The 18,763-nt window shown below is 37.6% G+C and overlaps 1 protein-coding gene across 1 annotated transcript in view; it reads left to right on the top strand.

Annotated features, from left to right (window-relative positions):
• Nucleotides 1-4,859: 4,859 nt before the first annotated feature.
• The window catches only part of hs3st4 (heparan sulfate (glucosamine) 3-O-sulfotransferase 4), a 114,582-nt gene continuing 100,678 nt past the window's right edge, over nucleotides 4,860-18,763 (top strand). The window contains exon 1 of the mRNA XM_046835510.1: nucleotides 4,860-6,165. Within this exon, the coding sequence (XP_046691466.1) occupies nucleotides 5,570-6,165 (596 nt within the window). The 5' untranslated portion in view covers nucleotides 4,860-5,569. The remainder of the gene's footprint in view (nucleotides 6,166-18,763) is intronic.

An 18,763-nucleotide genomic window follows, 5' to 3' on the forward strand; every position in this document is an offset into this window, starting at 1 on the left:
CTCAGTATATTCATTAGAAAAAGGAGAATGAATAAAACACTTAATGACTCGGTTGCCAGATTGGGCTAGTTTTGATATACTGTGCAGTCAGCAAGATCTGCTTTTTAAGTAAATACAGTCATTACTCAGGGTTTTGGGCCACAGGAGTAAATCCTGGAAAATCCCCAAATAGCTCAAGGCATTTTACAATTTACCAACACACTGCTTTACAGCCTTATGTTTTATAAACTACAGTACAAATACTATTGTATAACAGTTTATAAAGCACATGCAATGAATAAAACATTTAGAATAACTTTGTATAAATATTAATGGTTGTAAATGACAAATAATACAATAATAATGGATATATTTTTGCATTTACAGTATAAGGGAAGTGGAAGCTTAGATGAATTAGATGTTGGACTTGTAAGGTTGTGAGTACAAATCGAAGCATTGCCCTGTTACTGCTGCTGGGGCCCTGAAAACTTTCAATTAAATAACCATAAGTTGCTGCTATATATGGGTGTCTGCCAAATGTTGTATATTTGTGTAGGTCCCACAGTAAATCAATTACTTTTTCGCAAAGTAGTAATGTCTCTGTGCAGTCAGTGTTTTTTTTTTTTTTTTTTTTGTGCTGGAAAACCTGCCAACCCTGGTTAATGATATCACCTCAATCATAGATGATTGACATACATCTAAATTGGCTTAAAACAGCTCGCTAGACTGTATCCGGAATGAATCTATGGTATTATAGAGTTACTCTAAAATTCACGAAATAATAGCCTAAACCTGTAATAGCCTCTTGACTGGATTTCGTTTGAGGCTATGTTGTTTTTTTTATGTTGGCCTGCCTATTCTTTCTTTTTGTATCTTTTATCTTATACATTTAAATCCGATTTTCCTGAGCAGGCATGGAATCACTGCCAGACACCGCATCCAACAAGAAACGGTGTGATGTCAACTTAAATCAAAGATTTTTACCCATGCGATTGTAGGCAATCTTCAAAATGTCATTGGGGCATTTGTACTTTGAATTGACACACAGTCTAAAGAGGTGGTAGGTCTAGATCAGGATGAACCCAATGAATGAGGTATTTCTAATAAAAGGGGACACCATGCTCAGTGCCACTCAACCCCAGAGCGCTTCTATTTATTTCCCTAAAGAGCCTAAGTGTAATCTGGGGAGTGCAGTCAATCCAGTGAATAATAAGGTCTGTCACACTGTGGCTGCAAAAATGTGCCAAATGAACGTTAGCACTAAATAAGCTTTTTCACCTTGAATTGGCCTCCATTTTTACTGCACAGGCCGTGGCACATTCTCGTTCACTCGGTAATATATTATGCACATGGCAAGAGCTCTTGCTGGGTCCAAGTGATTTGAAAATTTCATCTGTCATCCATACATTTAAATCAGTGTTTTGCGCACAGACACACTGACTCATTAGCTCAGCCCACCCGCCGCATTCCTCATCAAGCCTCCAGGCTCTTTGTCACACTTTATGTCTGAGTAGGTCCCTCAACAGTAGAGGGCAGATGTGAGCTTCAAAAATGTGGTCATGGAACAACGATCTATTTGTATTAATGTTAATTAGAGGGAAAAATTTGTATTAGTATATCATTAGCATTAACCTTTTCCAACAGACATAACCGCCAAGTTTGCTTCGTACTGTTTACTGACTGATGACACAACACAGTGTGATATATATATACACAGTATGGCACATTCATCATAATATAGGATATCTTTCGATTCAATTCAATTGCAAATGGCCATCAAGCTCTATGAAGCTGCAGAGATGCAAAAATATGACAGATTATTTTCACATTTATCTATTATTTCCTTTTAAGTAGATTACAATAAACCCAATAGAAGATTATTATCAATTTCTACACGTTTTCTCATTTCAGGCTTCAAAAGTTTTTCTTTGACATCATTTTGCTTATTTTACAGTATTTCTAGAAGATGCTCAATTATTTGCCTACTGGGCAAAACCTTTTCGAGCTTGAAATCAGTAACAGTGTTTGTAAATAGGTTTAATATTCTTCTTAAAATAGGAAATGAGAGATAAATTAGACTCAATCCTGTTCAACTTTTTTATTCTAAGACCACATGCACTATACGTCCAACACTATGTACATAATTGAGTACCACAACATTGTACACACACAACTGTATATCCATTCATGCTGAAGTGTTACAGATTCTCTTTACTGAGGACCCAAACACTACAACCCAGCATTATAATGCCCTTGTGCACAAAGAAATGCATGGAAGAACTGGATGGTCCTTCACAGAGTCCTGACCTTAACCTCACTAAACATCTTTGGGATGAACTGGAAAACTGCCATTTTGCCCTCCAGAGCTCCTTATCCAACATCAAAATTATTCTAATGTACATTTGGAAGTAGCATCTTAAATTGTTTTCCAAGCATAGAAAAAAAAAAAAAAAAAAAGGGATTAAAAATATATATATATATATATATATATATATATATATATATATATATATATATATATATATATATATATATATATATATAAGCTATCCTTAAAAAAATGAGTTTTAAGAGCAGATTTAAAAACAGTAAAAGACTCTGTCTTATCTCAGTGGGGAGAGAATTCCGCAGCCGGATCACCTATAGAGCGTAAATGGGTGGGAGGAACAACCAAAAGACCGGAATCAGAGGAACGGAGATCACGCTTAGGAGTATAGACAGTTAAAAGTTGTGTTAAATAATGAGGTGCCATACCATGTAGGGCCTGATAGGTCAGCATAGGAACTTTAAAATCAATCCAGTCTGACAGGGAGCCAATGCAATGTTTTTAAAACTGGAGAAATATGCCCACCAGACCTAGTCTTATTCAGACTTCTAGCAGCTGAATTTTGGACAACCTGTAATTTGTTTTTTGTAATTTGTTTATGAGTCTTGCAATGTTCCTGAGATGCAAAAAGTTTTTTTTTCTTTTTTTGCTTTTATTGAAACTCCAAAACAGAGTCTTCTAATTTTAAGGTTTGAAAACCAGCTTTATTTATTTGATGGTGTGAGCAATATTTAGACAGAGAAAATTCTTAGACATCCATGTTTTCATATAAATATATATCTGGGTGTCATCTGCATAAAAGTAAAATTTAAGACCAAGAGATCTCAAAAGCTGACCAAGAAGAAATAGGTACATACTAAAAAGCAATGGACCCAAAATTGCACCTTGTGGGACACCAAATTATGAATCCCTAAAGCCACATTCCACATGTGGTGGAAAGTCTTCCCAGAAGCGTGGAGCTTATTATAACAGTAAAGTGGAATATATGCATTCAGCACAAACGTTTAATTCAATTAAATTCCTTTTTATTTGTATTGCGCTTTTAACAATGGACATTGTTCCAAAGCAGCTTAAGAGAGATCAAAAGGTTATGAGGTTGAAACAGGGCCAGTTTGGAGGCCTTAGGCAAAATTTATATTGGAGGCCCCTAGTTGCGATTGCGTTTTTTTTTTTTTACTTTTACTTTAGTGTTTTGAAAGTCAGCTCCTGATGTAATGTCACTGTACAGTCATACATACCTGAATTTAAAGTCTTAACGCATCACAGCACCTGCACTGTTTTGAACTCGGAGTAAACCAACTGCAAAAAATTGATCCATCTTCAAATGACGCTGATGCGGATCGGCAAGATCCGTCTCTGTCTGTTTTAATAATACATTATAATCAAAAGTACATGATGAAAGCTCACAAAGCTGCATCACGAGCTGTGCTTTCTTTGAGTGGCAGTTTAGTTTTTTGCTAAGCACCGACGAGTCACGTCAAGTCAAGTTTATTTCTTTAGCGCTTTTCACAAAAGACATTGTCTCAAAGCAGCTTTACAGAATTTTGGGAGTTAAGGTGAACGGTGTGTATTTATCCCTGATGAGCAGCCATTGTGACTGTGGCAAGGAAAAACTCCCTTAGATGTTTTGAGGAAGAACTCTTTAGGGAAACCAGACTCAAAAGGGGAACCCATTCTCATTTGGGTAACATCAAGAGTGTAATGCACCCGAGGGATGCATTAGTTTTGGCGCCATCATGGTCATTAATGCAGAAAAGTTTGTGTTCACCACTGTTTATGCATGCAGAGGATGGGGACCCACATTTAAACGGTGACATTAAATGGTTTCATTTCGGGTAAGTGACAGTTATTTTATTTCCAATGGACAAAGAGACTTGTCTTACGCTGCTTGATTGGTGAACTAGTACATATGTTTGTTAGGGTTATGTAGGTCCCGCCTCCAAGCCTATGGTCATAGGCAATTGTCTGCTCTGCCTATAGTTAGTGCTCTGAGTTGGAATGTATACGTTCATTTTCCGGAGATGGTAAGACACTTTGAGAGGAACCAGACTCAAACGAGAGCCCATCCTCATCTGGGTGGCACCAAATGTACAGTACTTCTATCATTGTAGAGGTGTCCTGTTATACAGTTAAGATATACTGTAGCTGTAGGCTACATAGGCCTGCATGCTGTTTTTTTGTGTAGCCATGTCCTATCATGATGAATGAGTTTGAATGAATTTTTAGAACCAGACATGCTTTGATATAATATTCAAAACAACAGGATGTAGAAAAGTCACGTCACAGTGCAGTTTTTTTGGGGGGACGATTTCATGTCACAACACATTGCGTTTCCACACGTGGAACACGGCTTATGCTCGGATATGCAAGTTTTTTTTCCTCTCCCAGTAGGGCTACTCCGCCGGTTTGATGAGCTCACGAGGCTTAAACGCGCCTCCACCAATGGGCGCGCGGCGTCAGGACCGGGGGGAGCGCGCGCTCCCAGCCAGTGAGAGACAGAGACGCTTATTTATGCGCAGCCTGTTCACTTTCCGCGCGCACAAAGTTGGCGGCGTGTCGGGCCGGGAGGACAGCGCTCGCGCTACACAGGGAGCGCAGGGGGACCGGAGAACGGGGGGACTGACCGTAGACCGCACGCGCGCCCCTGCGTGCGTGCGTGCCTACCTCGCGCATCATTTCGGTGACTTTGGTGCACATCCTGTTATATATATATATATATATATATATATATATATATATATATATTTTTTTTTTCCTTCCCAGTTCATACCTTATTTGTGTGGGCGCGCCGGACCGTGTGTGTGTGAGCACGTACGTGTGTGTGTGTGTGTGTGTGTGTAAAATGACAAGTCTTGGCCCGTCACCGCGTGCGCGTGTCAAGCCTGGCCGCACGTTTGGAAGGACGCCCGACCGCAGCCTTTTCTCATCTGCAAGTTCACTCCGATGAATTGTGACAAAGGGCTGTCAGCGCCCGAATAAGAAATCGATGCTCGAGGAAGCGACGCGCGGCTCTCCTGGAATTTTAACGATCCCTGTTTTTTTTCCCCTTCTTTCTCCCTTTCTCTCTATCTCTCCCTCTGTGTTTCGCGCGCGCGCGCGCGTCTTTATAACCATACGAAGTGTTTCTCCTGGACTCCTGCTCGCCGCTGCAAGTCGAGGGGGCTGATAGGGCTGCTGTTGAGTGTCCATGCAAGACTCGGAGAGGGTGAGAGAGGAGAGGAAACATGTCTGGCCACTTCTCTGAGAGGATCCCTGCTATCAGAGATGGCATTTTTGCCCGGCACGGCGCTCCTTGCTTCTAAAGTGCCTCGCAAAATCCTGTTCATGTTCACGCTCTCGCTGTCCGTAACCTACCTGTTCTACAGTTTGATGAGCTGCTACGACTCGCTGCGCTTCCCCGTGCTGGAGAACTACGCGTACCAGGCACCGGAGGTCACAACTTTGGCCACGCTGCGGGAGAAACTTTATTCGGGCCCTCCCCGCGCGCACCTCGTCCACGAGCTCGAGGCTACAACCGCCGCGGCCGATCTGTTCACGGAGACCCACGGCGTGGAGGAGATCACGGCGGGATGGGAGCGAGCTCGGGCGGAGGCGGAGACGGAGTCGGCTGTTAGCAAGAGTGCCGCGGGGAACCTGGAGCATCCGGAGACCAGCACCATGGACAGGGGACTGGAGAAAGCCGCAAACTGCACCTCGGATTACGGGGAGAAGAAACTACCCCAGGCTATTATAATCGGGGTGAAGAAAGGGGGCACGAGGGCTCTTCTCGAGGCGCTCCGAGTTCACCCGGACGTGCGCGCGGTCGGGAACGAGCCGCACTTCTTCGACCGGAATTACGAGAAAGGACTGGACTGGTACAGGTGCGCGCGCTCTTTTTTTATTCCCGCATGCACGCATGCAAACATATTATTAAAAAAAAAAGAAAAAAGAAAAAAAAAAAAGAAAAGACTGATTGTCCGATTTGCAGAAGTGCGTGACTTATTTCTTTTAAATAATGATCATTTACAACAAATGTCATTAAAAAAAAATCTATTTTTTTATAGACGTCTATTGTCTGAAGACGTCTTTATTTTGTCTCATAAAATATTTTGTTGCATCCAGCAACAGAGTAACAAATAAAAATCCGACATAAAATAGGCATTTAATATTTTTACCACATTCTTATGTTTAGTTATTTGTAATTAGATTTCCAGTTTGTGTCTGTTATCATTACCTTTCCCCATCTACATCAATTCACAAACGTCTCTGTGTATCTGCTCTGCGTTTGGGTCAGACATCTCACACAGCACCGGATATGCTTTAGCCCTTTAATAATCCCCAGAAACAGCAGCTCGGCTCACGTTAACATTTTAGTCTTTGCCTAAGTACTTATTTTTCTCTTTTACTTTTTATTATTATTATAAGTTTCTCTGCCTTTTCACAAGCATTCTTCTGTCTCAGACTATTTCTCAAGCAGTGTAAAATGAGTACTTGTAGTGAATAGTAGGGATGAGAATCTCTACTGTGTATACAAGTCGAGATCATTTAATGGCTGCAGGTGTACAGTTTGCATTTCTCTGTGAGTCTGTGTGGTCAGAAACCTGCAATGAAATGTAGAAAAGGATGCTCACGGATTCATATTTTACTACAGCACACCTGTTGAAATACTGCACCCAGCAACAATTTACATGATTAGACTGGCATGTTGATGGTCCAATCATCTCTGTAAAAATACTACACCTGAGTACTGTTACACTACAGATTTCTCTCAGGCAGTTCTGTTACTTACTAACAAACTATCCAACTAACTGAGGTCATAAAAGTCATGTACGCCTTGCAAAATCTGCAAAATGTTCACTTTTTTCTATAGATGTTTACATCTAGTCCAGGTCACAATATAATAATTCCATTTACACAAGAAAACCAGTTCAAAAGTTTACATCCGATTTATTTTTTAATACTGTGTCACTACATGGATGATCAACAACTGATTTGATGTTTTCTTTGTTTTATCCTGGCCACGCTTCTCAAGAAAAACTCTCCAGGAACTATTTGGTTTTCCATTTATTTCCAACCTTTTTACCACAGAGTTTTACATCCATTTTTCTCACGTAGGACATCTGAGAGTCATACTTGTATTATTACAGTTATAACAGAAGGTGCAAACATTTCCAGAGATTTAAGAAGGCAGTACATTAGGAGTTTAGGGGGTGCAAATATCTGAACAGTAATTGAATTGCAATTTTTTTTCAGTTGCAAATTAAAATAGACATAAAATGTGTCGATTTTTCCCGTGAGACAAAATAAAAACAATCCAAAAGATACTATAGTACCATAATGCTGAAAGCATGTTTTTGCTAAACATACGGAGTAAACACCACACTTATCTATCTCGGCCATATTTATCCAGCTCTGCATAGCCTGCTGCTCGAAATCTGTCGGATAATGCAGATTCATTGAAAAATCCAGATCCTGGGCCTTGCTAGCAAGAAGCGTTCCTGTGAGGTATCATCGTTAGCTGTGTTAATATTGCACACAGTGTTTGTTGTATTTAATGAGTAGCAGATTGTGTGCCCTGGCCATTGAATTACAGCATGTGTGTGTGTGTGTATGTGTGTGAGTCAGGTGCAGTACACGCACTGTTGCCCTGCTCTGACCTTTTCCCAAGCGTAGACGGATCATGAAGTGCTTACTCAGGTTAGAGCTGTTCACACAAACCCTTTGTACGTCCCATATTTTCTTATTTACCTTCACACACACCTGGCACCCGCCTTCCTAATTTATGGAATGTTTTGATCCATACTACAGTAGTTTATAGAAACTATACTATGTTTTTAGATAGCATGCATATAAAGGTCCAGAGGTCAAAGGCATCAGTTAAAGTGAGTGTCTGTATGAAGAGAGAAGGCATTAAGGTTTAATATTGTGAGCGTGTGATTGTAGAACAGGTTCACTTTTTTCCTGCAGACTGTAACACTGGACTGTGGAGACACACATGCATCTGCTGTATTTCTCTTCAGAGGGCAGCTTAACCCTGGGCTGTTCATTTACTGCGTGTTAACACAAGCCGTTTCATTATGCCCGTGGTTTGGGGCTCATTAGACAGAAGGATGACAGGCTTACATAAATAACACCAAACAACACCAAGGTGTTTTTTCGGGTCCCTGGACCAGGCAAATCCCTTAAGTGGACACAAATTTGCCTTGACGTTCTTATAGCCCAGGAAGGTGAGCTTTTACTCGACTAATAACAATGTGAGTTTGAATTTGTATTTAAGTTTAAAGGTTTATTTTTTTTATATTATAAATGTATATATGATTGCTCAGTTTTGGCCTGTATATCCATTACATATGCTAAACAAATGATTTTTTTTTACTAGTATAGTATTTATTGTAGTATATAATCATTCATTTCTTCATTAAAGATTTGCGGTGATGAGTTGAAAACATATACTCATATCAGTGTGATGTATTTTTGTCCCAGGAAATAATTTAACATCACAAATAACAGAAATTCAATCTGGTGTGTTCAAACATCCACCTGATTTCATTTGCTTTTCTGCAGCCAGTGCAAAAAAAAAATAAATTTACCAAGTGTACAACTCAATTAGCACTAAGGGAGTTGGCATGTCTAGCAGTTTGAGTTTACCAGGGAAATGTCATGTCTGTTAATAGTTTGCTCACATTTCGTGGCAAGTGATGCATCTTGTGGGACATCGGTGTACCGAAATGCTCTTGTGTGTTGATTTGATTTGCGGCATGAAATATATGAAGTGTAAAAGGTGTTCATGCCTCATGCCTACACCGAGGTATTTTAGATCATAGTCTGATGCTCCAGCTTTGTGACTAAGTATATCTCACCACCTGACAGATAGCAGGTTGGTCAGGAAGTCAACCCACACTGCTTTCAAATGTAGTTCCAGTCCTTATTAAGTGAGTAAATGCGTATTCCCTGTCAGGTGATAATAGCTGCACCGTTATTAGCTGAGTCACACAATCGCTGGGGTTTCACCATGGTTTTAAAGATGTGCTAGAGAACAAGAGGGACAAATTAATGCTTCATTTGCAGCAGAGCTTCGTGTCAGTTAAATACCTTGAGTTTAGTGAAAGGGACTCCACTGTTGAGAAAAAGAAAAAAAAAAAAAAATTGGTTATTTAGCCCCTGCTACTATATGATACTTCAGTGATATTTGGCTTTCATTCATTAGGTTAGGCTTTATTTCGCTCTATATTCACCGGATCCCTTGTGGTTATTACAAACACAAAATAAAAGCTAATATGATGGACAACCCACCAGCCTTTCATTCACTGATTACCACATAGTGTTTAGATCTGAAGATCCTGAGGCTGCATCACCTCAGGAGAATTTCTCAATTTTCACGTTTGGTCATGAGTGAGTAAAGGATGCGGCCTCTCAGCAACTTCAAATGAAAATCAGCACTGCCAGAACCAAGGACTTTTTTCTTTCTTTCTTTCTCCCTTTTTTTTTTGTTGCCAAGAAAACGCGTTGTGATGAATTCAAGAACTGTACGAATGTAGCCCACGCAGTGCATTCGACCCTGTCCAAGGTTACACCGTGAAGTACTCTTATTCCATTATCTATTTAACCACCGAAGCACTTTTGTTTCTTTGCTACATGCTAAGTCTCGGCTGCTCAAACAATTCGAGCTCGGTGTACTTCATCTGAATGAAATTCCTGTTATATTGCCAGTAGCGGTATGTGCGCATGTCATGTGAGGTATAAGGGATAGGGAGCCGGTTGATGTTGCGAATGTTTTGACAGTTTCTCTGAGGAAATGAGACACGAGTTCTGAGTCAGTGGCCAAGGCATTTGTACAGCTCAGATAAAACAGCGTAGGGTCTCAAATCCAGAATTTAGCTTCAGTGTGTCTGCTCGATGCTCCAGCCCATGACACCTTGTCTCCTGACTGGGAAAGAAGGGAAAGGGAATCGTTTGGGCTTTTTCCCAAGCCCTGACTGGGTGGCATCTTGTTGCCTGGTTTCTACACAGCGGTGTCTGCTTTTTTCTAGAATGCCCCAATCTGGCGGCCAGTGATAAGCCCTTGCCAGATTATACAAAGACACACTTCTAGGTGGTTGGATACCGGTGGCATAGTTGCAGAATTGAACTTTTTTTTTAATTAGCAGCATAGTCTGACTCACGTCAAGAGCCTGAACTTTGGCAAGCTGTTGTGTGTCTTGTTGTTTTCTGTATCACTTGATTAAATTCAGCTCTGCCGCAAAAACCTTCTCTATCTGCTTCCTCAACAGGCACCTCGCATGTTTATCTTTGTCTGTCATCTTTTGACTAGGTGCGAGTGTATGTTTGTACCACCTGGTTCTTTCTCCATTTCCCAGATACCAGGATTGGAAACACAACTGTACCACCTTTCGCTTTTTGCTTTTCCTCCTTTTTCCATTGCTGCGAGTTCCTGGGTGCGGTCCGAGAGAATCAAGAAAGTAATTGCTCTTTTGCGATGACCTTATACAGGTGGCATCCAGACACATCCCCGAATCTGCATCTTATTGCGTGCACATTTACTCGGACCTTAGGAAACAATCCCAGACAGTATCTTGACAGTTCAATTACATCGCAGATTTAAAGCCCTGGCGCCTTAAGGCGTAAAGCATTCACAGAGGGCATCTACCGAGTCTGAAAAAAGGTTCTCTGTGGCCTCCAGAGTCGAAGAATAAAGCAAGTTCATATCATGCCACTTACTCAGGGGTCAGCCTCCAGGGTTACTCGAGTCCATTTCTTTTGTGACACTGGAATTATAGTAGGAGTCACAACACTGTATCCTTGATGTCTGAAAAGAAGGAAAGTAAGAAAAAATGCTAGGCGGATTTTTTTTTTCCTTCACACAATTATGCCTTAACTTGCTTCCTTCTCACCATCTCCTCCACTCTGACATTCATCTTTCGCTTCCTGCTGAGACTCATCCTGCTACCAAGATTCTAAAGCGATGATCATCATTCAGTTGCAAAAGTTTAATTCACTTAAGCCAAGAATTGAATTTGGCAATTTAATTTACTGACATAAAAAATGACATTGGTACACAGGCTGCCATTAATGCACAGCTTCTTTTTGGGCTTTTTTGCATCCTTCAAACGGAGACAACCTGACCGTATTTTTTTCTCCACTTCGGCTGTCAACACAGGAGGCCATTTGCGTATTTCACGTTGCGTGGCGGTGGGTTAGATTGCTCGTAAAGACAGGTAAAGAACTTTTGTTCAGTTATTATTATTCTTTTTTTTTTTTTTTTTTTAAACCACAAGCTGAAATTGGTTTGGGTTTAAAAGGATTCCTATTTCCCACAGATTGGTTATTTTCTACAGAAATGCCTGGTCATTCTTCAAGTTAGGAAGACAAAAAAATTCCATTTGGGACAACGGTTTTCTTTACTGCATCATTAAATGCACCAGGAGTGAAATAACCATGTCAGTCATGCTTGTCAAGATTCAATTTTTTTCCCATTTTACTTTCTGGTCCTAGACACCAGAACCCTAAAGTGAACTTGTACAGCTTTGACAGGAAGTCTGACATGCTGTGACCATGAAGCAAGGACGGACAGGTTGTTTGCAGCATGTAGCAGGCGTTCTCGCCCTGACCTGACATTTACCTCAGCAGGTTTTTTGCGACTCCTCCGAGGGGATGAAGAAACGAGGAAATCAGACCTCCTGCTATGTGCCAGACACATGACTGTTTTCATGGCATTTGACATTTAGGACACCTAAGAAACATACTGTACATAATGGGGTTTAGGCTGGTGGGCTATAATCAAACGTAGCATTTGATGGAGTTGGGAAGGAATATACTGTCCCAACAGTGTTTCAAGGCGATTTATAAAAGGCGAGACTCGAAACGCAAGCCCGTTGATGTCGGCAGGACAAACGCTACGGTAGAACTGATCCATACCACTGACTAGCATATGCAGCCCAGGAGATGTGACAGGCTTAATTCAGTTACAGGGAGATGTGCTCAGTCTCTGGAGGTGTGAGCTAATTCCTGTGTTTACACTCCTGAGTCACTGCCACGAACACAGACACACACACACACCACAGACAGACACATATTCATTGGCCTCCGTAAAGCTTGTTTGCTCTGAGTGTCCCAGTGCCTTTGAAGTTTCTTACTGCTTTATGCGTTTTATTTATTCATGCTCCTTCGTTCATCAAATCACTACGGGGTATTCCGCTAGAATAATTTTAGCGCAGTGTGAGACAATGTAGCCACCAAGCACTGCAAGTGCAAAACTGCTGTTTACATAGTCTTAAAAAAAGTGCCAACATTTGATTTAGATTTTTTTCGACAAATAAGCATCAAATTCTTTCCTTTTTTTACTTTTTTTTTTTTTTTTGCCAAAGTGCAAGCAAGCGCAACAAACGTGTGCATGCACAATTAATAAAGCCTCATGTGACGATGAGCTTGTAGCATTTTTATAATAAAAAGTATTTGTGTTTGTGGGTTTTTTTATACACAGGTTAATCGTCATAGGCGACTGATTTTCATAAATCTCATATTATTGCTGTTAACACTTGAGTGCACACATGTACTGAGTGATCATATCCTGGTTTTTGTGATTATTATTAGTATTATTAATTGAATTTAATTATTTTCTCAAAAAGAAGCTTTTATTTGTAAGATATTCAAAATTTACCCATAGATAAGTAATGCATGTGATATATTTATTATGAATTATGAGCTACATTAAAAAATGTGAATAAAACTGTTAGGAATTAAAATTGCCAAAAAAAACAACAAAAAAAAAGAGACGTAACACCATCATCTGTCATTCTTGGTTTTTTGCATAAAAACTTGAAATATCGATTTTGGGCAAATACAGTTTCCATCATTTAAATTTTTTTATTATTATAACAGAAAATCTATTCACCAGTGTACAGTAATTCTATTTAGAAATATAAATACTGTCGACATTTGTCCAATTATTCCTATTTAACTAAATGACAACATAGCCAGATGTGCCTGTGCAAACTTTTTCATCATTATGATATTTCAAAATATGAAGAAATGCAAGTTTATGGACAATTTTACAGACAGCAAAAAACAAACAGCAAAAAACTTTACTAGATCACTCATTAAATAAATAATTTAATCATTCAGATGGAAGTAAATTAATTAAGTACATAGGCAGAATAAAAAAAATTACGATAAACATTTTGATATTTATTAATGATAAATATATATATTTATTAGAGAATATAGATTAATATATATATTAGAGAATATAAATGTGTATTATGTGCTTTTTGAGTATTAGGTTGATGTCTTTTCACAAAAAGAATTAATAAATAAAACATTTGCTAATGGAATACTTTCAATTAATCAAATCATGTCATCAAACCGTTCAAATCAATTACAATACTTTAAATACATTCCTTAAATTAAATTGCATTTGTTTCCTAAACACTGTACTGTGGTAGGGGTCTCCAACCTTCTGTACAGCATGGACCATTGGACCATGGGGAAGGGGGTTCTGTGTATGTATGAGTATATATATATATATATATATATATATATATATATATATATATATATATATATATATATATATATATATTTTTGCATTACATTAGAACAATTATTAATGACACATGAAATCATCAAACTATGTCTCCATAGCACCTGCATACATCAAATGAAAATGTAGCTGCATGTAAATTTGGAAAATGGCTCTTAAAGGAAAATATTTATATAAATATATAAACATATAGCATATTTTCCTTAGAATGTTCTTGCGACCTGGTAGCCACTGGCCGGTAGAGGTCATGACTTGGTGGTTGTGGTTCCTCTGTTGTAGCGGACTAAAGAAAAGATTCTAAGCATTCCCTGGTGTGTTTAAGTGCATTCACTTGAAAATGCATTTTTTAAATTAAATATTCATTCATTAAATTGTTCATTTATTCTATGTTTCTTTTCTTCATTACGAACCACGTGCCTTAGATACGACTGAAGATTTGTTATTAAATCTGTACACATAAAAAAAAAAAAAACTAACCTGGAGGCACGAAGAAATGCATGAAGATCATTTCAGTATGCACAGAAAATCGAGTTAAGCTCCCCACGCAGCATAAGTCTGATATAAATAACTTTCCATGTATGTATGTATGTATGTGTATATATATATATATATACATATATATATATATATATATATATATATATATATATATATATATATATATATATATATATATATATAAAATCAAAGCATATTTCGAATTTAAGTTACCTATACTACAATAAAAAAAGTACAGTATGGTGCCTAGTTTTTTTTTAATACATTGATTTAATATTGAATTCAGATAATTTGTAACCCTCGGTATTATGAACAATTAAATTTGGGAAAAATAAAAACAGCAAGAATCATTTACAATATTCCACACAGGGACTGTAGTCTTGTTAATTATCCATTCTGAGAAAACAATGTGCTTGAGTTTCTTCTTCAGAGAGGAGGTGGAGAGGATGAAGAGAGAGAGAGAGAGTGAGAGAGAGAGAGTGAGAGTGGATGAAGAGAAAGAGGGCGAATGGAGAGGATGAAAAGAGAGGATAAATAGAGGACAAAGAGAGAATGGAAATAGAGAGAATGGAGAGAGAGAGAGAGAGAGAGAGAGAGAGAGAGTAGATGGAGAGGATGAAGCTAGAGAAAGAAAATAGAGATGAAGTGAGAGAAAGTAAGGAAATAGGAAAGATGAAGAGAGAAAGGTAAGATATAGAGAATGGCAAGGTGGTGGCAAGAGAAGAGAAGAGAAGAGAAGAAGAGAAGAGAAGAGAAGAAAATAGAGGAAGGAAGAGGTTGGAGAGAGGGGGTGAAAAGGATGAAGAAGAAAATGACAAAATGAGATGAGATGGAGAGGATGGAGAAAAAGAGAAGATAGCAAGGCTGGAGAGAGGGAGTGGACGAAGAGGTTGAAAAGTCAGAGAAAAAGAGGATGTAGAAGATCATCACCTTGTATTCAACAGCAAGAAAAATAATTACACTTGAAAGGTGAAGTAAGAATTCTGTACTGAAGCAAATAAACACATTTTTCTGTTTCTTTTTTTTTTTCTTTTTTACTTTTTTACAGAGACCTGGAAAGCACATTATTTACTTTCCTGTGGCCAATAGGCAATAAATCTGGGTCATGAAATCAGACTGTATGCACACACTTATTATACTTAATAAATGATCTCAATTAGGTGTTTGGAGACCTCAGATTAATAAAAGTGGCCATTTTTTTCCTTATGGTTTTTACCCTGCCTGTGATTTATTTGAATGGATAATACAACCATGCGAGTCATCTGCTGTCACACGGCTATTGCTCACCTCTCCATTTCTAATAAAGATTCTTTATTTAAAGTCAACTTCTTCACTGCTGTGCTTTAATGCATAAAGATCATTTATTCGAAATAATACTGTTTTAATATTACACTGCCATTCATGGGTGGTGACTTTAATGATAAGTAATGAGATATATATATATATATATATATATATATATATATATATATATATATATATATCATTATATTAGTTTGTCTATACCATATATGGTGCTTCCAGATATATACATATATATATATATATATATATATATATATATATATATATATATATATATATATATATATATATTAGGTTTAAAGAGTAATAAAAGTTTCGACTCAAGTAAGAGTACTGCTGCTTCAAGAATTTTTACTTTAATACAAATAAAGTTACCAGTCTAAAATCTACTCACATAAAAGTAAATTGTCGCTCATTTCACTGCATTCTCAACCAAAGTGTGCGATTGGTGATACAGCAATACAAAAAAAATCTAATGCTACATCAGCAGATCTTTAAAATACAACACTTGTCATTCATTTCATATAACACAAATCATGACACTGGTAATAGATCTAGCTTAATTATGCATTGACAGTTTTGCAACAAGTCCCTGTTCATTTCCAACCCTGGTGCTAACCAGTATTAGCAATGTTATTCGGTCATGCAACACAACTACAACAATTATGTAAACTAATACGTAAGTATTGTTAACTTACCTTAACACGCTTGCACAGGGTTTATGTTGAGTTTTTATAAGCTGCCAGTTTAGTCACTTTGGGCAAACACAGCTTACACTGTATAATAAAGCTGTCACCTTACTTGCAACAATTTGAAGGCAAAGTGGTTGCTAACATATGGCCAGTTGTATGTTTCATAAAAATTCGACCTTAACATTTCACTTTCACTTTCGTGTCTGTGTAGTCTCCATCTTTCTTTCTTGTGAGTTTAGCGTTTGTTCTCTGCCTGTCATTCAATCAGTGCAGTAGTTTCATGCGTAATTCTTTCCCATTGCATTTTGCATTTTTATTTATTTTCCTTACAGATTTTTAAAAACTACTTTAAAAAGTATGTATATACAAATACACACACGTACATATATTAGGGCTGTCAAAACGTTAATAATGTGTTAACTCAAATTAATTTTAACATCCCTAATTTTTTTAATGCGCAATTATTGCAGCTTTTAAAAATGATAAATAATAAAGAAAAATAATACAAATAATGAAATAATTGCAATATAATAATTGCAGCATTTTTTTTAATTAAAAATATTAATAAATTAATATAAAAGAAGAAACATAACAAACCAGGCAGCTTTTATTTTTATGTATATTTTTCCATTCTAATAAAGTTGTTTAGAATAGAACAGGGTAGTGTGACATGGTTGTATAAGTGCTTCCTCCATCTTGGATTTTTCTGAAGAGGCAATGCTGTTATGTGTTGATCTTCATCTGTCACACATCTCGACGTGATATGTGTTCAGCTGGTAAAAGTTCACCAAACTTGAACTTTGGAACGCAGCAAAACACAAAACTTCTTCTCACTGAGTTTGCGCTTCTGGTCTCCAGTGGTTAACATGGGTATGAACAGAAAACAATGAAACAAAAAGTGTAGCGTTACCGCCCCGTTATTTAACAAAACCAGAGCTAACATTTATTGTAACAATGTAACGGTAGTCATGATATGTGATATAATGGCTTCGGTCGTTCAGCACATTGCTTCCTGAGAGCTCTGTCGGCACTTTTTCTTTAGAAGAGAGGAAAAAAAGAACCATAATGTGAACCCAATTCGAATAAAACCAAAAACTAACAGTACAAGAAAGATCTTTTTGTGTGCCCTCTCTACAGCCACAAACTGATTTCTTCATTGTTTTGACATATGTAACATTCAGTGAAGAGTTTTAAAATCCCTGAATTGATTTCTCACTCAAGCTGAAAACTATTTTGGCAGTATTTTTCCAGAAGTTCACAACCAAGTGGATGGCAATTTGGATATCAAGTACCTAGCAATTTTATAAATAATGAATATTGCTCTAAAAAAAAAAAATCTATATGAAAAAAAAAACGAATAGTAATAATAATAATAATAATAGTTCAAGTGACAAAAAAGTAGATGTTTGAAGAAAAAGAATTACTTTATCAATGTTAGTCCACCAGTATCTTATTATACACAAATCCCAAGGTTGTACGTGAATTATTGAGATTTTTTTAGTAACCTGTATGTAAAGCTTACGCCTGGTGAAAGGACAGAAAGTGTTAAAAATGTTATCATGTGTAATTGAATTGCACTAATCAGAATTTGACTTCTCCTATTTCTTAGTGTTATAGAAGTTTTCTTTTCTTTGTGGGGTAGAAAAGCTTATGATTTTTTTCTGTGTATTTAATTTTATCATGAATGTTTGCACTACATTAGGTGATACATGCTATAAAGCAGCGGTCCCCGTCTTTTTTTGTGCCACGGACCAGATTAATGTCAGACAATATTTCCACAGACCGGCCTTTAAGGTGTAGCGGATAAATACAATAAAATAAAATCATACAACCGGCATAAAAACTGGTGTTTTCTCAAAATAAACACGAATCCACTGTGTTGTTTTTTGTTCATTTTGCTCGCTTGGGGGTTTGAATTTAGCGGTAATGTATTATGTGTTAGTGGCCGGAGCAGCTTCTTTAAGAAGGTAGCAGATGGAGGGAAGACATGTGACCAAGGCATCATGACATGCATCATGTGGTGAAGAGAATCTGGTAATTTTCCAAAATAAAACATCCTTTAGAATCAGATAATAAATAAAGTGGAAATAATGTAAGTTATATATTCTTTCTGTGTGGCCCGGTACCAATTGACCCATGGACCGGTGCCGGTACACGGCCCGGGGGTTGGGGCCCACTTCTATAAAGTACAGTAAAAACAATAATTGCAACAGAATAAAATATGGGGTAAACAAACCACTGTAACTGGTAGTGTACTGAAATCATTTATTTATTGTTCCTTTATTTTTTAATTTAAATATTTGTAGCTATTAAGTATAATATTTTATATAAAACACAACTACAATTTTATACTGTTACATAAAGATACTATAGAATAGACAGACTGGCGCAGACCTGCATGATAATTGCAAGCAGTAAAGACAGAAATGAAACATCAGTGTACTA

Source organism: Silurus meridionalis, chromosome 22, assembly GCF_014805685.1.
Source record: "Silurus meridionalis isolate SWU-2019-XX chromosome 22, ASM1480568v1, whole genome shotgun sequence".
NCBI classification, from domain to species: Eukaryota; Metazoa; Chordata; class Actinopteri; order Siluriformes; family Siluridae; genus Silurus; species Silurus meridionalis.